Source organism: Amborella trichopoda, chromosome 4, assembly GCF_054954075.1.
Source record: "Amborella trichopoda isolate Santa Cruz 75 chromosome 4, AtrichopodaSantaCruz75HAP2 v2.0, whole genome shotgun sequence".
NCBI classification, from domain to species: Eukaryota; Viridiplantae; Streptophyta; class Magnoliopsida; order Amborellales; family Amborellaceae; genus Amborella; species Amborella trichopoda.
In genome coordinates this window covers 58539002-58564276 of record NC_142339.1, presented here as the reverse complement: position 1 = coordinate 58564276, position 25275 = coordinate 58539002, and the positions used below count along the sequence as shown (strand labels likewise).

The 25275-nt window shown below is 36.4% G+C and overlaps 2 protein-coding genes across 2 annotated transcripts; both read left to right on the top strand.

Annotated features, from left to right (window-relative positions):
• Positions 1–10382: 10382 nt before the first annotated feature.
• LOC18422226 (zinc-finger homeodomain protein 2) lies at positions 10383–11627 on the top strand. The gene has a single exon (XM_006827178.4). The coding sequence runs from the start codon at positions 10552–10554 to the stop codon at positions 11248–11250; it is 699 nt and encodes a 232-aa protein (XP_006827241.1). The 5' UTR covers positions 10383–10551; the 3' UTR covers positions 11251–11627.
• Positions 11628–23803: 12176 nt separating this feature from the next.
• Positions 23804–24813, top strand: LOC18422225 (gibberellin-regulated protein 6). Its single transcript, XM_006827177.4, has 4 exons — positions 23804–23923; positions 24023–24064; positions 24155–24191; positions 24487–24813. Exons 1-4 carry the CDS (start codon positions 23846–23848, stop codon positions 24666–24668), a joined length of 339 nt encoding a protein of 112 aa, XP_006827240.1. The 5' UTR covers positions 23804–23845; the 3' UTR covers positions 24669–24813.
• The last annotated feature ends 462 nt before the right edge of the window (positions 24814–25275 follow it).

The following is a 25275-nucleotide window of genomic DNA, read 5'->3' as shown; positions in this document are numbered from 1 at the left end:
TTATGCTATAAAAGTTGCTTTTTTAAAGCAATTCATTTTCTATAAAAAAAAAAAAAGATGGAATCTTCACTTAAAAAATAAAAACATATGTAAGACTTCTTGCTCTTTACAAAAAGACAAAAAATGAATACTTTATAAATAAAAAAATCTCTTTCATTTCTTTGGTTGTAATTCGGCATTTGCCGCTTCTTTCTCTTTTCATTAATGAAAACGGGATTAAAAAAGAAAAGGAAACACCTGCACTCTCTCTCTAATTGTGCCCTGATCGAATCACCCTCGACTAGGATGTGCTCAACTAGGCACGGGCTGCGCCTGGTTCCACGTTTATTAACTTCATTCCTTCATGGGGGTTGCTTACCCCTACATCTGAACTGTGCTATCGGTCGGCTAAAATCCGACTAGCACACCTCACTTGACACGATTTGTGCCTACGTGCTCACATTTCTTTTTTATGTATTTGCTTGCTTGCCACTTTCTTTTCACGTGCGTGCTCCTTTACACACTATTGCACGCAATGGAGTAGGGGTGCCCGAGAAACCAACGAAAAATTTTTGAAATCCACAAAAATTCGGCATTAACGTCGTGAGGGAAACTTAGCCTTGAGAGCCGTGGAGGTTGGGAGACCTTGTTGATTCCTTTGACAAGTGACCAGGACTTACGTGGGGACCTACTCAGCCTAACTGCATTTCAATAGTTAGAAGCCCACCTAGACCTAAACTATCGATAAATTTAGGGCAAAGTTTTCGAGTGCATTACTTGCTTATCTAGGTTGATTAGTCTAAGATCTCAGTCCGGGTCCACACCCAGTCTGAATTTGAAACCTTCTGGGTCTGAGTGCAGACTTGTGCTCAGCTTAGCCAAGGTTTGAACCAGGTTCACACCTAGGTCCGAACCTAGACCCCCTTTTGGTTAGAGCCAAGGCGAGTGCCTAACGCAACATTGATCCAATCTGGGTCAACACCTGGTTTGATATCAAATCCTTCTAGGTCCAAGCCCAGGCTTGTGCCTAGCTTAGCTCAGGTCCGAACAAGGTTCATGCCCAGGTCCGAATTTGTGAGAGAGCACTATGGCGATGCTTCTCGGACTGACTAGGTTCCTTGGATCTAGATTGGGCTGGAGCCATAGGGTTGGACCTTGCTTTGCTTTGATTTTGGGCCATGACTCCAAGACTTGTGCTAGACTATAATGGTTGGACCTAGCTTGGAGATGGACATAAGCTAGACTTTGACTTGAGCCTCAATGGACCTGGTTGGACTAAGACTAGAACCTGGTTAAGACAAAATATAGATTAAACTTAGGCCTAAACCAAGGGCGAGCATTGTTTGGACTTATGGACAGACTTGAAGTCGAATCTTAGTTTGGATATGATACAAGAGTCGGTTTTAATTGGGCATGAGCCTTGTCTTAGACCTAGAAAGACCTGGGTCTTGACTTGATGGACTTAGGTTTGAACCCTAAACTAAGGTGAACTTAGTCTGGGTCTAGGATAACTCTGAATCTAGACTTAAGCTAGGACCAGATTGGATGGATCTTGCTAGACACGACGGGTTTCGATTTGAACCTTGAGCTAAGACGAACCTAGTATAGTTTTAGAACCAACTCTATATTTAGACCTAGGCTAGGACCTAGACTGAGATCTAAACTAGATCAGTACAAGTCTTGGCTCGGACCGAGAAGTGGCCCCCGGCCCAGATCTCTGAGTCAGTCAATCCCAGTCGGGTTAACCCCGATGTTCAATTAGCAACCCAGCATTCCAGTATTAACAATCAGTCAGTTAGGAGGCAAGTGGGTCATACACTGCTAGGGAAAATCTATCTAAGCAACCCAGCATTAGTAAAGGTCAGGGTTTTGACCCAACTCGATATCAAGACAATCCTCAGGTGCATGCATTCTTTCAAGACCTGCTGAACCAAGGGTACACTATCCAGCGTACTCAACCCAGACAAGCTAGGTCAGAAGCTCAAGCTATATGGCATGTCCAACCTGTCGGCTCAAACTAGGATAACCCTAGGGAAGCTAGCCTGACAATCCAACCAACTAAGGGCCAAGGGTCAAACTCAAGTCATCACTTGAGTTCAGAATTAAGGGGAAACTCCATCTGGCAGTAATTATGGCATTCCTTCACCCTTTTAGTCTAGTGTTGGGGCATGAAAATGTCATAACCCTAAGGTTAGATAATCCAGTCAAGGTTAGGGACTAGAAAACCTCACTACCCAAGGTCAGAAGTCTAGTCATCATAGCAGCTCGAGTAGTCTATCCCAATGAAATGGTGATCCTATCCTACAGGCCTTCTTGCATGGCTATATAGTGCAAACTCCGAGCACCAGGTCAGCTCTGACCCAACTCAACTTGGGTGAATTTATAGGCTACTGACCGGCATATCGAGTTCAACACATCCTCAGGCTTAATCTTAGGGCAACCTGGTACATGGGCCCAACAGCTAGTCTATGCAAGCCATATACCACAAACTCAGGCTCAATAGACCATGCAACCAAGTCATATCACCGTTATACCCACAACCCAATTCACCAACATGAAATGTGTCCAAGACTCTTTAGAGAAGATGGGAATAAAAGATTTCTCAGCTCCTAAAGCCTACGTACAAGAGACTATAGGACACCTAAAAGATCTACCAGTAGGGTTTGTGATGCCACAATTCATAAACAAAATTTAGGGTAAAGATGATCCTAAGGCATACATCAACGCCTATCTGTTAATTATCCATACACTGTGAGACCTACCTAAACAATTTAAAGTCACGTTCTTGCATAGCTATCAAGAGAGCTCCTGATGTGATACCGAAAATTCATGAAAGATAACCCTCAAGCAACTTCTAACAAAATGTTCAAGCAATTTTCCTCCCGCTACCGTGGGGGAAGACAATGATCTATCACCCTTGATGAGTTAACATCCACCAAGCAAAAGTCAGGCGACTCCTTCTGACTTTATAACAAGTTTCAGAGAGGACGCTATGCGAGTCGCTGAAACTTCACTCTCTGAATCTGTGAAGGTAGGCATGGCATTAGAGAACATGACCCCGAAATGTCACGTTCTTCAGTAAGGGGGTGATTCCTTACTCATTTGACGTTATGCTTGAAAGAGTATCAGTATATGAGAGAGCCAAGGATGATGAGGCTAGAGTCTCTCATAGCCTAATGATAGTCGACCCTCTACAATAAGAAGAAGGGAATGAGGACTCAATTGGTGAGGAACCCTCTCAAGAAAGAGAGGTGAAGTTGATCAAGAAAAATATCCCTTCTACAAACTATCTAAGAGAAGAGACTAAAGCTTACTCAATCACATGGAGAATGTAGACTTTCATGACAAGGGAATTCACTCCCATTGATGATGCTTTTAACCCATCATTCCAAGTGAAAGCGATAAAAGATGACACACACATTGGGATGGTGATGAAACTCATAAGAGATCCAAGATGAACCCGAGCATAAGCTTGGTCAAGGCTTCAAACCTATTGATTCATTGAGTCATGGAGACAAGACTACTTCAAGGATAGTTATTTAGGAGGGAAAAAAAGAATAAATTTTTTAAGAAAACTTATCACCCCGAGAACCATGAGCACTATGGAAAGATGACCTGCTAAAAGTTCTAAGGGGACCTCCTGAACCACCTTCGCGAGATTTCTTGAATGATCCACCAATCTCAGATGAAGAAATGGATATTAAAAATCCAACCATGTTACCTCCTTAAGAGGCAGGCTCTCTAAAAGTCATGAACAACATAAGCATAACTCCGATAATCGAGGCACCCCCATATCAAGAAAGTTCATCTCCCGAAGAATAAGTTCCTAACAGAACAGGAAGCCCTGCAGGGGCAAACCCATCAAACTACTTAATAAGGGCAATCTCTTCTCATGAAGAGGGCGCAACAGTGGCAGTTAATGAGATTGAGCCCTTGTGTGTTAACTCCCAATGTGCCATAAAGTCATCCAATATTTACTCAGTCATTCTTTTTGTGCGAGAGTCTCACCCGAACTCAAGCATTTAGAATGAGCGTACTACAAAGTTAACTTCCTAAAAGAAATACAAATCATGTAATGAAAAAGACAATAAAAAAGGAGTTGGGTGATCACTCACCCCATGCAATGACCAAATAAAGCGTTTGTGCCCCATATTTTAAAAGGCAATAATGCTTAATGGATAACATAAATTATCTCATTAACGAGGAGAACCTGATGACTTGTCCATTCACGCAAAAGATTCAAGGATTAGGAAACTGAGAGTGCTTCTTAGTCTGAAAATCAAAGTTCTTGTTGGAAAATTCAAATGACAAGTCCAAGGAGAATTCGACGACTATTGTCAAAGAGATATTGGATGCCAACATGGGGCAAGGGAAATAAGAAAATAATCGATATTAAAACCTCCATGCTATTTCGAGAAAGGAAAAATGATTGAATTCTTACATGATCTTAAGGCGAATTGCCACAAAAAAAAGAAAGAAAGAAGGGCATCATTGACTTTTCTTCTTCATCATCCTTCCCTTCCTGCATCTCGTCTTCTCCTTCAAAAATAAATAAAAAAGAAATCCGTTGGGCTGAAAATCCGAAAGGAACCCCAAACGTTGAAAAAAATGCGACCGGGATGAACACCCAAAAGGCACCCCATAGTGATGAAAAAAAATACCCTGGGCTTGATAGAACATGGTTAAGGACCTTGATCATCTAGCCTTCGAAAGGTAGGTAGTGGAGGAACGAAATTGGAAATTCAAAGATATTCTGAGCACTTAGGGGCACTATCATGTGCTCTCCAATACTGTTTTGCTCAAAAACTCCAGAGAATTATCTTTTGAATTAAAATACAAGAGTTGAAGTTTGAAGATAAAGGAATACACAATGATTCCTCTTCCCGAAGATCCTAGCAAGGACCCGACAAGCTCATATAAAGTTCCACCTCAAGGGTCACAATTGGTTAAACTGTAAGACCTACATTAAAAATAAAAAAAAATCATGAAAATTTTATTTCAAAACTTTTCTTTTAAAAAATGGTTCTTGGTGGTACGAGCCTAAACTGCCAACTAATTTCCAAAAGAAAAATCTTTCACTTAAAAAAAATTTCAAAAAATAAAAACGTTTGCTCCTTGGTGGCACCAATCCACACTACCATCATATGACATAAAAGGTCAGGTGTATCCATCAAATTCTATATGATGTTAAAGGTCAAGTGTATGAAAAAAACATTTAGCCCCGTATGACGTTAAAGTTCAGGTGTATTCAGAAAACGTCTAGCCCCGTATGATGCAAGAGATCGAGTGAATTAAAAAAATGTCTAGGCTCATATGACCTAAAATATCAGTGTATCCGTCTAACCCCGTACGACGTAAAAGGTCATGTATATCCATCTAGCCCCGTATGACGTAAAGGGTCGGGTGTATCCGTCCATTGTTGCATGACGTTAAACTGATTAAAGGGCTATATGGTTGTAAGAGCTAAACATGCTAATTAAAAAATTGTTTTTCAAAATATGTTTCTCTGTTCGAAATAATACACTATATGTCTTGTGTTTTCAAAAACTTTAATTTATTTGTTAAAATCGTAACTTTCCAAAGCTCTTAGTTCTATTTCAAAACTCTTTCTATTTTTAAAATTTTCTAAAACGTATTTTAAAACAAAGGAGCTTGGACACCCGTATATGATGATTAACGCGTTACCACCTCATCTCTCATCTCTCTCTTCAGAATTGACCAGGCAAATATTTTCTTAAACAAGTAAAACCTATATAAGACCTTAGGAAACCCTAAGGAAATCAAAGAAAGTGTCAGGTCCAAGAATTTAAAAGTGAAACCTCTGAAGTTATGTGACATGACCAGAAAATCCAACTCAAGTTCTAAGCTTGCGTAAATCACTGGAACATCTCACATGAAAAACCCTATGATGAAAATGCCCTAGGTGCGTGAGCGGGAAGCGCATTGTCTTGGAGGGAAAGTTGGTGTGCCCTTTGATCATGTGACATTAGATAAATTTAAACTCCTTAGACTCTGAAAAATTGTAGGCCAAGAAACTTGATATACTAAGAAAACTCCAGACCTAGGAAGACTTTAACTTTAGGCCATTGAACCTGTAGCACTTAGGTTAAGAAAACTATCCAACCAAGCCAAAGCTTAGTCAAAATTTGAAGATAAACAAAGATGACGCACAACATAAACTCAGTCAGTCCTGATACGGGCGAGGCCTTGCGAGTTTCGGGCCAACTGGCCGAGTTAGGTATATTTTACTCTTTCCTGCATTTCCTTTCATTTTTTTTGTTTATTTTATTAAAATGAAATCATTTTTATTGTATTTGGTGAGTATTTCCTATTTGGGATCAATGATGGCTCTGCCACTGATCTGAGAGTAGATCTGCTCATTTTTTAGTAGATATGGCCTTAGATCAGAATTTGATTATCTCATTCTCTATCACTCTTAAAAAAAATCAGTTTGTAGTTCGGATATAGTTGAATCCCATCTTGAGATCATCCTGATTTGCAATGTAAACATAATTGTTATACTAATTATAAATATACTTCCCTATTAAAGTTTATGGCATCCAAATATAAGAAAGAAATATTTAACTATTTTTCATAAATTAGGATTGAAAATATATATGTGAGATCTGGACCTAGACTTGATTGGACCCTGACCCGAATAGCGTTTGAGTCTAAGATTTGGACCTGGACCCAACCCGCCAAGTCCATTTTTTGTACCAATACCCAGATCCAAGTCAGGTTCACCCATTGGGTCCTGGATCCCCCGGTCCATTGTCACCCCTACATCTAACTCTGGCAGTTCATGTCTTAGGTCACTATGTTTAACTCAGAACTAAAATGAGAAAAAAAAATAAAAAAAGGACACAGTTTTTATGCGGGCAAGCCCCCATATGTAGAAATGCGGGCCTCTTAATAAATCTATTTTTTAGATAGACTTTAAGACTTAATTTTTAAGGATATGTAGTCTCTCACATGGAGATCATGAATATAAAAAAATAAATTTATTTTAAACATTAGAAATAATAATTCTAATAAGAAAACATTAGACCATTAGTGTCCAATTTTTTTAGATGGAACACCTACTTGCATCCATCTTTAAAATGGACGTTTTATACTTTTTGGACCACATATGTAGAAATGCAGTCGAACCCGCGTAAAACAAATTTCCTAAAAAAAAAATGGCCAAATCTGGGCTCCTTGAAACGATGTCAACCAGCCTTCAGTCGCACTCTAACTTGGGCGGTCCTGAATCAGACTTAAATCACCGACTTAAAACGAATAATATGCGCAGTTTGTTTTCCCAAATTTTGGAAAACCGGATGGAGTCAATTTTATACGAAACTTAAAAATAAAGATTTTAAAGTAAATAGTCCGGTAAAATCCAAATTCCCTAATAATTAGGTAAGTCTATTCAATTTAAAGTTTGGATACCCAATGAAATATCATGTTGCCACTTGGACAATGCTTAACTTCTATATATGGATAAGAAAAAGTTTAAAAATTCTATATTGTTAGATTGAAACAAAATAATGTTATTTTATGAGTCCTTTCACATCAAAGTGGAATCTGGTTCCATTTAGACACGACCAACCCAAAAGTGGAAATTGTAAACTAAACCCAAAACTTACCACTGAAATCTCTCTCCCTCCCTTGATTATCACTAAAATCAGTCTCCCTCAAAATTACCACGCTAATTATTTCTAAAAACTGGTAGGGATCTGTATTTTCCACCGTTCTACCAAAACAAAAAAAGCGGATTGACAGGCCCCTCTAAAAACCGGTTTGGATTGGGATTCTCAATCCAACAATTTCGATTAAGTATTTTGGCCAATAAAAACATAAAATTAAAATAAAATATTAAAAAAATAATAATTAAAAAAATACAAATCGGCTAGTTCTATAACAGAAACGACCAACATAGTAAGAAAACTAAACCGGTCATATCCATTCCTGATAGAAATGGAATGATTCCTATCCTAATCTACATTTTTTTGTAACCTTGACTAAAACTCTCTCTCTCTCTCATACCACTAAGACTCTTTCTCTCTCAAAATTACCGCTAAAATTCTCTCTAATAGAATTACTGTTAAGACTCTCTTTCTCTGCCTAAAACTATAATAATCTTTTAACCACTAGAATTTCTCCCCCCTAAAAATTACCTCTATAAACTTTATTCCACTTTCTCTCTCTAAAAACCTAATTTTCTCTCTCTGAATAACCCTATTAGCTGGAGGCCATAGTACTCATCATTACCCAACCTCCTATTGTCATTGAATCTAGTCACTAATCACTGATTTCGGCTGAAATCTCGAAACTTTTATTCGCCTTAATTAGTAAAAATTAGAATATTTTTAGTAGGAAAGATACTAAGTGTTTTTATGGAAGTTTAAGGAAATTATTATTTGGTGATTTGATTTAAATGAAATATTCCACTTTCAATGGATTTGAGGCAGTGTTAATTAGAAATAAAAATGTGGATTTGCCTGCTAATAATGGAAAATTTGATATCCACATCCCTAATAAATAGACTGATTTGCACGATTGTTAGGTCAGCTCATATAATTATTTTCCTTAAGAGAAAGGTCGGAAATACCCCTGCGAAATTAATAACGTCATCCATATCCTACTTTCCATTTTGTGAACCTTATTTGTTTATTCCAATATATTATCATTTAATTTTTTATTTTTTATTAAAATATATTATCATTTAATTTTTTATTTTTTATTAAAATATATTATCATTTAATTTTTTAAGACTTTACTCATGTAGCTCCCTCTAAATAATTAGGATAAGGTTTGGACGGTGATGGTGAATTTCTAAAAAAAAAAAGTTTATAGCCGGTCGAGGCTTTAAACAATCAAATTTGAGCCTACTTCAAAACTTTCACTAGAAGATGTTGTTTTGATCCTCAAATATCCTCAAATTGATCATCTCGACATCAACATGCATGGGCATGAAAAAAAAATGGATTTCAAGTTTTGAAAATAGTGTATTTTGTAACGCATTTTTGGACCGTCAATTTTCAAGATTTTCAAGTTTTTATAGATATGTCGATCTACATTCTTTTTTAAGCTTTAAACCTTGTAAATAAAGATGGAAATATATTTTAAGAATTTCACAAAGATTTCCAATATTGAAAATGTATTTTTTGATACTATTTGAAAGTAAGCTCTAATTTGATTGTTTAGAGCCTAGGCTCTATAAACCGCACCCGTCTCCCAAACCTCATTGTTAATTAAAAAATACACAATGGAGGAGCTCTTGTTTCCTTCTATATTTTATCCAAGTCAAAAGAAATAAGTTTTGTAGCATAGAATCACACATGCAGAATACGACCAACATTAGTCCTTAGTACTACGATGTTAACAAGGGACGGTCGAGATCAATGCTCAAAAAGTCGAAAAGAGGTTTAAACCTGATTTCCCTCAATACGACGCACCTGAGAGATCCAAACTTAAAAGAAAATGCGGGCTGGACTGCATTTCTACAATATACCGTCTAGAGGTATAAAGCATGCAAATAGGTGGTCCACCCAAAAACATCAAACTCCCTCAATACGACTCATATAAGAGATCCAAACTTTCTAACAAGAAAACTTAAAAGGAAAATTGTTTCATGTAGGATGGGCCCGTATTTCTACAATATGCAGTCTAGAGGTATAAAACATCCATATTAAAAATGGATGCAAATACATAGTTCATCTAAAAACAAGTGCAACAAACGATTTAACTGTTTTCTTAATATAATAATTATTTTTAGTTTTCAAAATTTTTTTTCATATTCATGATCTTCATGTTAAAGATTATATATTTTCTAAAAATTGAGATCAAATTATATTTAAAAAATATATTTATTATCAAACCTGTATTTCTACAATGTGAGAGCTGGCCGCATAAAAACTGTGTCCAAACTTACAAATTTCAAATAATCTAGTGTTTGGACGACTCGGGGCATCTCGACTCAATATCGATACCTCACATGATCTAAAATTAGATAGTGAGCTACAGTTCATCTCTACCGTCCCTTGCAAGCATAGATGGATGAGGAGGCTACGTGTATCACATTTTTTTATGCTACTTTTAGCGTATCTTTTTTTTTTAATGCACATATTACGGATATCAGCAATCTTGAACCTAAAGGACATGCTTAACATTACAATATTTGTCAAGGTCATGCAAGGCCACAAAACATGCCATCCTCGAATCTTCATCGTCCATTACTAATCACCCTGCACGAGCGAATCACTCGTGTGGAATATAGCACGCCTAATCCAACGTGGTAAGAATTTGCGGTTAAGCCCTAACCATGGTTAAATCCGCATCGGGTTAACTACGGACACTTGTATGGCCATGCTTCATCATCCCATGAAGATTTTTAATCCCTCGCCCTCCTCCATGGCACTGATCCCTCTCTCTCTAACTTGCACTCTCTCTCTAAATTTCCCCTCGCTAATTTTCCTGTAAGAAAAACCCAAGTCCAAAACCCTTCAACTGAACTTTCCGGCCAGAACACGCCGGCAAACCCAGCCCCAAAATCCTAATCCAAAGCAATCTCTCTCTAGCTTTGATGGCATGGATCTAAGCGGAGGAAAGGCCCCTGAGATCCCAGCCGTCCGATTCACTGACACCAAGTCCATCAACGGCCGGAAACTGCCGAGGATCCTCTACAGGGAGTGCCTGAAAAACCATGCTGCCAGCCTCGGCGGCCATGCCCTGGACGGTTGCGGCGAATTCATGCCGATCTCCGGCGAAATTTTGGCCACGGGTATCTCGCCGGAGGACCTCAAATGTGCCGCCTGCGGCTGCCACCGCAACTTCCACCGCCGTGAAATCGAGGGCGCCGATAGCCGTGGTATTCTCTGCGATTGTTTCGTGAAAAATAGCAGAAAACGATCGCCTCCGCCTTACTACCAGGCGAGCTCTTTCAACTCAGCACCCCACATGCTGCTAGCCCTGAGCGCTGGTTTGCCAGAGGGCGAGCAGGAAGTTAGAGAGAGAAAGTTGGTAGAGAGAGAAAGCAATGGAAATGGGAAGGAGGAAGGAGGAACGAGGAAGAGGTTCAGGACCAAGTTCACGGCGGAGCAGAAGGAGAAGATGTATGGGTTTTCTGATAAATTGGGGTGGAAGATGCAGAAGCAAGACGAGGGTTTGATTCAGGAGTTTTGCGATGAGATTGGGATTAGAAGGTCGGTTTTGAAGGTTTGGATGCATAATAACAAAAGCACTTTGGGTAGGAAGGATCCACATCTCAATGGTAACGCTTCTTCTTAGTTTCTCTCTCTAAAATTATCTCTCTCTATCTTCTCTTTGGTTTCTCGTTTTCTCTATCTTTCTTTGGTTTTTTTATTGATGGAATGGCAAGAAAATGGGGAAAGGTCGAAGAGGTGAAGAGAAAGAAAACCCATTTCACAAATTACTAAAATAGAGAGAGAAAACCCATTTTTCAGGCGGATTATTTATGTTGAGGTCTTCACTAATGAGGCAAATTGTTATTACTTGTGCATCTTGTATTTTCTGCTTCCTTTTCTATATTTTGTTCTTTTTTTTTTTTTGTTTCTTTTTCACCGCCCCAAAAAATGGGCATGTTTTGATATCGAGGATTAATGGAGTTTTGAAACCCCAATAGCTATTGGTTTCCATTTTGGTTCTACCACTTTGGGCACCACTTCTTTTTGTAACGTCTGAATAATTTGGGATGCTGTACTCTTTGCTGTAGAGAGAGAGTACTAATGGAGTTGAATATATATATATATATATATATATATATGAGAAAGAGAGATTACTGATTTTAAGTAGACATTAATCTACAATACAATTGCTTAACTTTTGGGACCAACATGAGGCATTTTGAACTTTGATAATAAGTTGATTTAGCGACTTGATCATGGATATTATCTTTGATTAGTTGGTAATTAATACTGTAATCTTGGATTTTATTTTGAGCATCAAAACAACGTGTGAAATTCCTTTTGTTTTTGAACAATTGGAAAGGAAATAGGATTATGTATGTAACCATTTCATCTGATTTGGAAATTTAGAAAAGAGATTAAACCAATGCATTTTATGTTATAGGAAACCCGTAAATAAATAGCTGTTGATTTTAAATTGCAATTTTAGCTTGCAATATGTGGTTTCTCACTGATCACTAGAACTGAAAGTTTACAATTTGCTCTAATTCTCAGGGAAAATATTTGAAAATGCAGTACTTATCATGATGAAATGGTCTTACATTTGCCTATCTTTATGGTCTGCCAATAATTTCTCTCCCCCCCTTCTCTCTCTCTCTCTCTCTAATGCTCAGATGTTACCCTAATGTGATACTCAACTTGATCAGATGGTCTTAGATTTTCTATTACTGGTAATCTAAACCTCTTTCTATATCTCTTACTAATAAGCTAGACCTCTCTCTCTCTCTTTAAAGTTCACAAGTTGCTCTCTTTTTTTTCCTTTTTTTTTTGAGAAAATTGTGGTACTTATCGTGATCATATGGTCTGAATTTTTCTGCTTTTTATAATCTATTCCTACCCCCCTCCTCTCTCTCTCTCTCTAAAATATCTCAGGTTCATCCTTATTAAAATACTCATTTACTATTATTGAGCAAACCATCACCTGATGTGTTGCCCTCGCTACCACACAAGCAACCCAAACTAAAGGTCAAGATTAATCATCACTAAAATTCTTAGCCTTGCTTTTATTCAGCAAACCTCACTCGCTCTCTTATTGGTCACAGACCCTTGATAAATTATTGGTTCTCTTTCCTCCATTGCTTTCTTTGTTGCCTTTCCTTTTCTTGCACTGCTCTTTTTCCTTTTTCAGCAATCTTAGAGATCCTCTAACTTATAATGTTTTCTAATTCCTTCCTCAAATGGACGTAAATCTCTTGTCTATGTTTTTTTTTTTTTAATTCAGTAGGGCAAATGGGCCTTACCCGTTTTTCAAAATAGCGTAGGAGTTGTTTTTTTGTTTTTCTGTTTTTAACGGGAAAGGTTACTATACTTCCCTTATAACATAGAAGATCTATGCTTCCTTACCATCCAGCTCTCCAATTTTGATCATGAGAGTCACTCACTATTTGATTTTAGATCCAACGACTTAAAGTATTTTATTTTTAGTTTTTTTTTATACAAAATATGAAATTTGGTATGTGCCATCTTTTCATTGAGGCGCACCTATAAAAAATAGTCAAAATAATTATTTGATAAAATATGATGATCAAAATACCTTTTGAAACTTTCAAGTATATTTTGGTCATTTTATTTTATTAAAAATAATGTTTTATATTTTTTTACTAGTGCGAGTTTAATAGAGGATTGGACATCCAAACTTTGGTGTCAAAATAGTTTATAAAAAAAATTAAAAATAAAATAGTATAGAGATGTGACATTGTGATTGAGGCAATTTTAACCCTCCGTGGACCTTTTGATAAGGGGAAGTATTTAAGTTATATGCAGAAGCATAGAAAACTTGCTTTTTTTTTTTTTTTTTTAAATGGTAGTGGGGTGGTGCCAGTGAGAATGGAAACACAACGAGGTGATTAGGATGGGGATATTACCACTGCGACTTGAGCCCCTTATATAATTTCTTGTGTTTTACTTATTGCTTCGTGGCACTCAAAATCAAGCGTTTTAAAAGGATGCGGTTTCTATGTGGCCAAGTTCGTATATGTAGAAGTGCGGAGTTCTTAATAAATCTATTTTTGAGATGGATTTTAAGATTTATTTTTTAAGGACGTGCAGTCTCTAACATGGAGATTATGGATATGAATAAATAAATAAATTTTTAAAACTAAAAATAATAATTCGAGTAAGAAAATATTTGGATTCGTCAGTTTCGTGTTTAGATGGAACACTTGTTTGCATCCATCTTAAATAGGGATGTTTTACACTTTTTGGACCGTATATGTAGAAATGCGGTCCAGCCTGCATGAAACTATTGTCCTTTTTAAAATGGACCTGTCAAATTTGTTGAAGTGCGAAGCCTGGTCTTAGATTATTTTTTGGGCCCCTAATTTTAAGGATGAAGAGCCTAGTGATCGACCATCAAGAAAAAATAAAATAAAACTGAGAATGGTTTCTTTTTTATCTGGTATTTTAGGAGGGGAAGACTTGAGTCACAATGTCACAAAGTAAGTGTGAGATCTTGATCCGGCTCAGAGTTTTCTATTTTTAGTTTGTATTTTAGAAATCAATTAAAACAAAATTTGGGGAATGCATAGATTTGATAGGGGAGTGCATAGATTTGATAGGAGAGTGCATGGTAAAAATAATAATAAGATATTTTTTATGATATAAATTACAAGAATATCCTTAAAAATTTTAGGGCATTTTGGTCATTTATTTTTATAAAAATTATTTATTTTTTTCTTTTTTCAGGTCCGTCTTAATTTTATGATGGGACATCCAAAATTCCATCTCAAAATATTTTATAAAAAAAAATGAAAAATAAAACAGTGTTTGGCGCGACATTGGGGTATGACCAATTGTAGCCATTTGATTTTCAGATCGAATGGTTAAGAAATGGGATCACATATTACTTATATGTTGTTGGGGTCACAAAAAAAACATTTCCCTTCTAGGACCCGCTTTAAATTTTTTGCATCATGAAAATCCTTTTATATAGGTCTTTTGCTGGAGGAAGTAGGTGTATGGTGTGATCCAGTCGCCGTATGGAAGTAGGTGTATAGTGTGATCCGGTGGCAGTATATCATATGTACTTAGTGTTTTTTTCTTCAATCCTTAGGCTTCCGATGGGGCTCGCGATGGGAGGGATGGCCTAACACGGCCCTTGCCTTAAAAAGACATGGCCATGGCCCCAAAATTTGGCCCAATGACCGGGCCCAATATGGGCTACCTTATTATAAGAGCCTTAATTCCCTGACCCTTGGGCTGGGCCCAATGTGAGCTACCTTATTGCAAGTGCCTAAGTTCCTCGACTGATGGATCTGGCCCGATTTGGACCAAGATCTATGGCTACCTTGACGAACCTTTTGTTGAGATAAAGTAGGATTAGACATGATCACATGATTTCAAGGGATTGTCTACGAAGAGATTATTTATCTTTTATACAAAAAAGTCATAATCGTTTTTATACTTAAATTTCAAAATGGTTGGTGGTAAGAGTATCATTGAATAGACAGACACAAAGTTTAAAAAAACATAAACATCTCGAACTTTATTATGTATGTTAAACCATCCTATTTGACATCTAATGAGTGTAAATAGTTGTACAAAAGATAAATGGTAGACATTCCCTAAACATATAAGGTAGGAATTGGTGAGTTTATTCTGGTGTGTTCACCTTCCAAGATTCATGTAAATGGATTTTGCATTCAAAATTTCGAAGTGCGGCCACCACAATGATGAATTTGAAATATAATCCACCTTTGACCTCTTTCGCTTTTTTTTTTCCTTCCGGTGACTGTCATTTATGTTGTTCAAAGATCAAATTGAAGTCGTACCGATCTTTAGAGCTCCAAATTCATAAATTTCACTTAAAAATGGATTTACAAGTGATTTAAGACATGTGTCAAATTGCAATATAATATTAGCAAGCAAATATGGTGGCTGTAGTTGTTTCATATTCTAATGCAATATTTGAAAGTAGTACGGTAGTGGCAGTAGTTGTATGAGAAGGTAATTAATTGGAAAAAAGCTTTGAGGATGTTGAGTAATAATTATTTGGAAGCATAAGAAGTTACGTAGACCAAATACTAAGTTTACGGGTCGTATGAATGGTAGTCGCAACTTTACATGGCGGGCGGGCCCCTACATGAGTGTTTGTTACGGTGAAGAAATCCAGGTATCTCAGCCTCATTTACGTAGTAATAACTGCATCGCAACCAAAAATGTGTTTTTAATTAATAGAACAGTTTGATGCGGCGACTTATATGTGCAATCAAACATGCCTTTACGCTAATCTAACACATTTAAGGTATAAATTGGCATTCAAAATAAAAAGAGTCCCAAAATTTCCCCTCAGATGAAATGAAAACATGCAATGTGAATCTTAGATCAGATAGGGAAAACAACCAGAAATCCTCAGAATTTACCAAATCAAAACAAATACAATATTATAAATGGTGCCGTTTTTATAAGGTTGCAACCTTAAATAATTTAATTAAAGTTCACCTCCAAATTTTATCATGACATGTAATTTTGTTGTAAACAATTCTTAGGATTATCTTAAAATCTATTTTTATATCTAATTAGAAAATTTTAAATTTAAAAAATGGTTAAAATCAAGTAGATCTATAAATCTATGAAAATCTTGAAAATGGACGGTTTAGATAATGTGTTGCAAGATGCACTATTTTAAGATTCAAAAACATTTTTTTTTTCATATTCATATATCTCAAAATCTCAATGTTGAGATGATCAAATAGAGGGTTCTTCAAAGTTAAAACAACATTTCCAATAGATTTTTGAGGTGCATATGTGATTCTATATTTTAAGGTTGCAACCTCATATAAACTTTTCTCTAACCATATAGTTCCTTGTAAAATACTATTTATCTCTGCATATTATTTTCAGATATTATTAAGCCATAGTTAAGGGCAGGGCACGTGTCATTCTACTAGAATACGACCCTATAAAGAGAGAGACCTTGGGGTTCATACAAATTGAAATTTAGGATATCTAACTTCTAATCCAATTCCATCTCTATATATTCATCCGATAAATTCCTTTACTAGGAATTTCATTGGAAATATACAATGTAAGTTTTCAGTGATAAAGAAAACTCTCAATTCAATTTATACATAACTATATTATATGTATGTATATTTATAGTGACATTTTATGCTATTCTGAATATTTTTTACTTCATTGGAAACCAAATGGCTGATCTCCAAATTCCAGAGATTTTATTTTTTAAAATAATATATTTCCCACTTTGGTATTGCAATCACAGTAACAGAAGTGTGCATCACATGTGCCTAATGCTAATCTAAATAGGAAAAATAATTCTTGTTAACTATTGAGTAACACTGTGAACTTGAGATTATGGTGGACCCTCCATCATGGACTTGAAATTGCAGTCAAATGGCATGCTTGATTGATACTTATCTAAAGGTAAAGGACACTCTTTTGTTGAAAATGACAAATTTCCCTTTCTAATAAATATAGAATTCTCTCTCTCCCTTTCTCTCTCTCTCTCAACTGTATGTTCCACAAGTATGTGTATGGGAGATGTGTCAGCCACTTTTTCGGTGCGGTAGAAGTTAAGACTTTTTTCTTTGAACAGATAAATTGCTTTGGGGACTGATTAGATTGGATTTACTCATAACTGCTTCGGTGTTTTTCTAAGCAAGTATGTCTTTTTTTATTCCTAAGCCAAAGAATTGGGTAAAAACTAAAGGGCTTGTATACAACGATTTGATACAATGAGGTCACAATTATTTATAATTGTCTAATGTGAAATATGTTCGCTTGCGTGTGTTACGAAGTTCGAAAAAAAAAAAATTTAAAATTTATGCATGATTTATGGAATAAATGCAATCATCCAATTTCACATCCAATGGTCAAGATTAATTGTGACCACTTTGTACCAATGGTAAATGGTCTCATTATATACTTTTCCAAAACTAAAAGAAACAAATTTATATAAGTGCCTGGCTCTAAACAATCAAATTAAAGCGCATTTCAAAAATTCATTAGAAGATATTGTCTCAATACCCAAAATTCATCAAATTGATCATCTCAATCACCAGATGTATGGACATGATAAAAAATTGATTTGTAAGTCTTGGAAATAGTGAATCTTGTAATGTATTTTTTAACCAACAATTGTAAAGATTTTCAAGTGTTTATAGATCTACTCGATCTACATTATGTTTTAAACTTCAAACTTTATAATTCGATATAAAAATAAATTTTCAGGCCATCATAAAGATTTCTAGTGTTGAAACAACATCTTTCGACACTATTTGAAGGTGTGCCTTACTTTGATGGTTTAAGGCTCTGCCTTATACAACCACACCCTTTTTTATTCATATTAAAAAAACCCATCAATTACTCATGATGGGATTTGAACTTGGGATAGTGGAAAATAGGTGAGCAAATAAATTATGTGTATTTTGAATCAATTTTAAATAATACTTTTATTTCTAGATTTTTAAAGAAATTAATTAACTATAGTAAAATTCTTTATAAACCACTCTTGTGGTGAAGTTAGGTTCTTAATGGAAGGTTATTAGAAGTAACTCTAAAGATAATCTGAACCTCTTCCTAGACAGGAGGGAAGTATTGGCAAGAAAATCACATATATTTCCAGATTTATTTCCATTTTGTCAAAATCTTTTTCGTAATGACCTTTCCTTTACATAGGATACCTTATAATATAAGGTATTTGCGGTGAGAATAGGACTCGTCCTATTCGACTGTTGGAGTGGTGCATTATATAAAAATAATATATTATCATCATCATCATTTTAGTTTTTTTTCAATTAATTGGAGTCGACTATATAAATCCTGGTTCTTCATTCTACTCTATTAAATGTCATATCTTCAGTGAGGCCATAAGTCTCCATATCTTTTCGGACTACTTCCAATCACGTGTTTTTGGGCTTACTCCTTGCTCTTTTTAGTACTTCCACTTGAATTAATTCGCACCTCCTAATAAATGTTGTACTTGGTTGGCGCCACACATGGCTAACCCACCTAAATCTATTCTCTCTCATTTTATCACCTATTGGTACCACACCTATATTTTTTCGAATAGATTCATTGCGAATTATATCCCTTCTTGTCTTGCCACTCATCCATCTCAACATCATCATCTCTGCTACACTCATTTTATGGGTATATTGTTTTTTGTCCGTCCAACATTCTGCCCCATAGAGCAAAGCTGGTCTCACAGTTGTCCTATAGAACTTACCTTTCAACCTCATTGGTATGCGGCGATCATATAAAATTCTAGTTGCACATCTCCTCGCCCACCCAATTCTAATTTTGTGTGCGACATCTTCCTCGATTTCTCTTTTTTCCTGGATTATCAATCCAAAATTTATTTAATGGTCAAAACCCTTTATAAAATCATTAAACGGACATAAGATCCTAATTAATATTAAAATTTTATTTACTAATTATTATCCCATACAAATACCTCCTCAAAAAATATCTTTAAAAATGCTCAAGTATCAAAACTCAAGGTTATCTTTAAAAATGCCCAAGTACCCATGTTCAGCAACCCTCAATAAAGTTAAGGACAATTTAATAATTTGACCCATCCTAAACAAACAAAAGCATTCCGATCATTTGCTAGGAGACCCTTGGGTCAGTGAACTTACTAAACTACCCTGCCAATTCAAGGTTCGCAACCTTAACATGAGCAAAATGGATAATTTTTTAGGATACTTTTTGATAAAATACCTTATCAGTTGGTTGATTTATGGGAGTTGGAGGTCCCATTTCCATGTTATAACACATGTAGAAGCCCCAAAGTGGGGGCAGCCTTCATGGGGCAAATTTTTAACATGTAACGCAACCCATTTTTGGAAGCCGCCTCCTGTCAAAATAGATAGAAAAATGCTTCTTTCATGGTTTGTGGAATGGGCATCCTAGTTCCACAAACTACCCAACGAAATATATAAATATATGATGTTTTGACCCATGATTTTGTAAAGGGTTTTGACAGCTTATATGATATTCATCCTTATATTCATGATTAATATAAGTGGCTAGTAGAAATATTGGGCTCAACTCGCTTCATATTTGTACGTTATAACCAAATTGAATCCAGTTCCGATAAAGCCAGACTCAGTTTAGCCCTACCCGGATGGGTCCAAGCAATTCCTATCAAATCCATGCTAAAAAAACGGGGTCCATCATCTAGGTCTAAACTTGGGCTGGGGTCGGGTCGACTCGGGATTGACAAACTTAAAGGAGCGGTTGCTCTGATGGTCAATATGACTTTGGTCGACATCAGCCTCCAGGCCAATCTAGTCAAGGTCCTGGTTGCCTCAACTTGATGCACAGCTTGCATGATTACAAAGTAACGTGCTTAATCTTGGAACCCTAATCCTAAAACTAATTAGGCATTGGTTCACCTAACTACATACACACGATGATCCACTTCGCACATGTGTACAAGTGTCGCTGTAAAATTTGAGACTATTTCGCTTTTCTCTTTTTTTGTTTTTCTTTCGAATTTTAATTTCAAGCTTAGAATATAAGAGTTTTATGCATGTTTAAAGTGTTCGCGCTTTCGGCCACAAAATATGGCCCAGTGGAAGACCACAGCACTTCGGCAGTTTGGTGGGACTAGCTAGGGCTAAGATAGGGCCCAGGGCCATGGCCCAGGTAGTCGTGGGTTTGGGAAGGGCCTATGGGGATAAGGGCTAGGGTCAGGGCTGGCGGGGTCCATTGTTAGCCCTAGGTTTGGACAAGGGCTTCCCGTGCAGAAAAATCCTTTCAACAAAATGAAATAAGGTTGTCCTTTTTGCTGCTTTTTTTTATTTTTTTATGGATTGTATACAATGAGACTATTTACCTCATAAAGTTTTAAAAAAAAAAAATTTAATTTTGCCCTTAGTCAATGAAATAATGCAACCACCCAATTTTATATCCAATGGTCTAGATTAATTGTGACTACCTTGTGCCAAAGATAAATGGTCTTACTAAATATTTTCTCTTTTTTTAATTGTGATGCTCCCATATTAATCAAATTTTACAAGGTTTGTATCAAGTGGTTCCGCATGACTGAATTGTGCATGTAGTCCGATAGACGATACACCTAATTGTGGAGATCCTTATGACTTGAAAAATTTCACCATCATTGATAATCAAATTTAAAAGGAAAAATCTTGTATCGTATCTTACACTATAGAAGTAAGGTACGCCTCAAAAACCCCCCGAAAAAGGTTGTTTTGAGGTGAGATGTATAGATATGAGTAAAAACAATTTGGTATTATATACAATGAGACCATTTATCTTTGGTATAGGGAAGTCACAATTATTTAGAGTAATTTTTAATTAGAGATAAAATTATCAAAGTACCTCTAATTGTTCTGGCTTCCCAATATCGAATAAGGATAATTTTAAAAAAAATGAATTTTTTTGAGGACGTAGCTAATTGATATAGAAATTGAAAAGCATACAACAAATGTAATTAATATCTTTTGACCTTTTTAGGAATATTATGACGGGATTTAACCCCTTCTTTAATATTTTCCCAATAAATTAATAACAATAAAATAGTCACATGTATATATATGGTTGTGCACCGCTATGTATAACATGGGTAACGTTAAATCTTTATCTTTCCAACTTGCAAGCCCAAAAAGTGCCCCTACCCACATGGATTGTTGAGTATCTTAAGTTTTGTAGAATAATCTTGAACAACCCTAGTGCACTTCCAATATATATAGTCCAAAGATTATTATTATTAAACTTAGTATAGCTATTTGAGTGGTCCTACGCTCCTTCCTGTACCGTACTAAAGGTCTGACCGTACTGTGGAGTACCCTCTAGTTCTCTTCATTATCGTAGTTGAATTCTTAGTGGAAAATTGTTTCATGCGGTGGGAGCGCATTTCTACATTTTGGGATCCTCGAGGTATAAAGCATTCGTTTTAAATATGAATGCAAATAGGTGATCCATCTAAAAACAACTGAAAGAAATTAATGGTCCAAATGTTTTTTTAATAGTACTATTATTTTTAGTTTTCAAAATTTATTTATTTTTTCATATTTATGATCTCCATGTTAGAGATTACATGTCCTTAAAAATGAGGTCAAAAATTCCATCTCAAAAATCGATTTTTAATAGGTGACTCATTTCTATATGGACTCATAAAAACCATGTCCATTCTTTCGTAGTCATACACCTTTTTTAACTTTTTTTCCTTTTTTTTCTTATTTTTCCCCCTTTTTCTTGCACTTTTTATAACCCTCTTCAATCTTTCTATACTCCCCTTCTGTATAAAACTTATATTACTTCCCTCCCATCCAACCATCTATTCTAGTGGCCCCAATCACGTTGTCACTCACACCTCTACAATATTTTTTTAAAATTTATTTTCCACAAAATAGTTTTGATGCCAAAATTTGCGTCTATTCTTCTTTTAAACTCGCACTTGTACAAAATGTTGGAAAAAAAAAATATTCCCAATAAAATAAAATAACCAAAATACCCCTGAAAGTTCGAAAGGTAATTTGGCTATTATATTTTATCAAAAATATTTTTAAATATCTTTTAGATGCACCCCATTGAGATATGACACGTATCAAATCTCATATTCATATAATTTAATAAAAAAATTTAAAAAAAAATACTTTGAAGCATCAGATCTCGATCAAGCGGTCAGCAGCTCACTTGATCTAAATTGGATGGCTGGTTGGAGGAAAGTATATATCTTTTATACAGTGGGGAAGTATATAAACCTTTCCCTTTTTTTTATAGCAGTTATTAACTTTTGTTGATATCTAGTGTTCACAAGAAGAACAGAAAGTAAGAGATCAAGTCTTCAAGCCTTTGAACAAGTGAACCCCTTGTTTAGCCACTTGATCAGCTTCAAAGTGAGCTCTCAACTGATCAACCTAGGAACAATACTTCAAACAAGTCGACCCTGTTTAGCCAATTGATCCGCTTCAATGTTAGCTTCTCTGTAAATATGAGCAAAGGACATATTGGACTTATCCAATAATCTAAGATTTGCATCTAGATTCATCTAAATCTTCATGAGTCCTCTGCTAACTACAACAACTTATAGCACTTTGAGCCCCCTTCCACTAGTAAGGTTTTACCTAGTAGAAAGATTCAAACCCTGCAACAGCACATGCATCTTGGGCTTGTTCGCTTTGACATTACCACTTAGACTATAATACGATAAAAGGATCTGCCCCATACGATCTCTAAACAAACATCCAACACCTCCCGCCTCTGGGTTGCCAAGGGAACTACCATCGACATTTAACTTAATCATACCATTGGAAGGTAGTATCCATGTACATACAATTCTTCTTTTTAGCTACATTTTCCATGTTCACAAGGAGATCTACTTTTGATTTAGAAACTAAATCAAAGTCCCAAATATTTTATACCCCATTGATTTCAAAATTCTAGAACTAGCTGTGGAGATCTTTTGGAATCAATTAAAAGTTATTATACATCATTTTCTTCTTCCCAGGCTGTGTCTCAACTTTAATTTTGATTGAGATCAACTTATATGTAACTGATTGTTGTTTTTTAAGGGCAGATTTCAATCCATAATGATTTCAAAATATCATCTCTTAGGCATTAAAATAAATTCCTAAAATTGTACAACATACACAAGTGTGTTTATTCAGTTTTGTGAAGATTTAAAGTGTTTGCGAAACATGCTTTTGGGGTCTTATAATTGAAGCCTGTGCTCATGCCCTAGTTGTCATGGAAGTACAGCCCGGGCCATTAAGAGACATACAAGGCTCTTCCAACTTTTCAAATATTCGCCGAATTTCGGCCAAAGTTTCGTACCCACGAAATATGATAAGATAACAAATTATCGGTCGGTGGAATGGTGCACCATTGTTCCTCTCTATTGGCTTTGGGTAACGTGCTTAGGCACAGAGAGCACATGCCCTTGCTTCCCAAAAACCCAATTAATTATTGCATTCCCCTATTCTTTTCAACTCTTTCTCTCTCTAAAAAAACCCTAAAACTGACGCCCTTTCCATGTTCTCTCACTAGAAAAAATTGCCCTAAACTGAACCCTATCCCATGTTCCATGGGTCCCACCCTCATAACTGAAAAGCCCATTACTTTTTCTGGTCCTTCTGCCCCTCTATTTAAGCCCCCCATCTCGCTCTGGCCCTCCTCAAGCTACCCCAAAACCACATTCCCATTTTCTCTCTCTAGAATACTTGCCCAGTGGTTCTTGGGGTAGTGAGAGAATGGCCTTGCCTAAGTCCTTTGCTATTTTGGCTCTGTTGGCCCTTCTCTTAGCAGCTGCATGGGTCGTAGACTCTAAGGTTGCTTCTCTCACATTGCACTCATTTTTTTCTCTCTCATCTCAAAAATCTTTGAACTTTGGCTTTTCTATGCTAAAATGGTTTTTTTTTTTTTTGTAGGCACAAAATGAGCAAGCTACAGCAGAATACAATGTCGAAGCTGTAAGCTACTGTTCTTTAAGATTTGAAGATTTTATTTACTTTTCTAAAGTTGTGAGACTGACTACTCTCTCTCTTGTTGTTTGTGTTCAGGCTTTAGGTTCTCGACCAGGGAGTCTAAGACGCTACCGTGAGTACGACATGGAATTCCTTTGATCCACATTTTTCATATATGGGTTTCACTCTCTTCATCTAACTCCCTCTCTCTTCTTTTTCCACATGAAATTCCTTTGATCTACATTTTTCAAATATTGGGTTTCTCTCTTTTCATCTCTCTCTCTCTCTCTCTCTGCATTTTTCATATGCTGTGTTTCTCTCTCTTCATCTCTTTCTATTTTTCGCATGTATTGGGTCTCTCTCTTCTTCTAACTCTCTCTCTCTCTCTCTCTCTCTCTCTCTCTCTCTCTGTTCTGCTGCTTTTACAGAGTGCCCCAATGCTTGCACAAGAAGGTGCTCACAAACTCAGTACCATAAGCCATGCATGTTTTTCTGCCAAAAGTGCTGCAGAAAATGTCTGTGTGTGCCCTCGGGCTTTTATGGGAACAAGCAAACCTGCCCATGCTACAATAACTGGAAGACCAAGAGAGGAGGCCCAAAATGCCCATGAAAACATATCACACTTTCTAATATGGGCCGTCCTCTTATAGCCGCCTCTAATGATTAACGCTCTTAATCGTTTACTAAGTTTCTTAATATATCTTGTACTCCTTTGAACAAGTTTACTACCCATTAATAAAATTTCAATTCCTCTATTGTGCTTTCTTTCTAGCAGGGTTGTTATCGGGCCGGGGTCAATCGTTACCAATGCTTGCCAAAAACATGTGCTGGACAGGCCTGGGCTGGTGCCTGCCCCAAGCGTGAAATTCTAGTCCCTACCCGGCACAAACCCTGCCCGAAATCAAAGATAGATGCCCGAGCCCAACCCAAATCTGAGCAGGCCTTTCAGATTCGGGTTGGGCTGGTTGGCCTCAGCTCGTTACTGCGGGTTTTGCGCTTGACATTTGAGGCCTCGGTCGATATTTTTTCTGGAAGAGTTGGCCCGATTAGGAATAATTACGAGGTTAATCAAGAGGGAATATTTAGTACTTGTCCGTACATTTCATTTCCTGACGAGGAAGTAGAAGGGTAATTATGTCAATTTTTTGTCGTGCAAGGAGAGGTAGACCAAAAACAAAAAAGAGAAGAGATGAGCCCCTGAGTCATTAACTGGACGA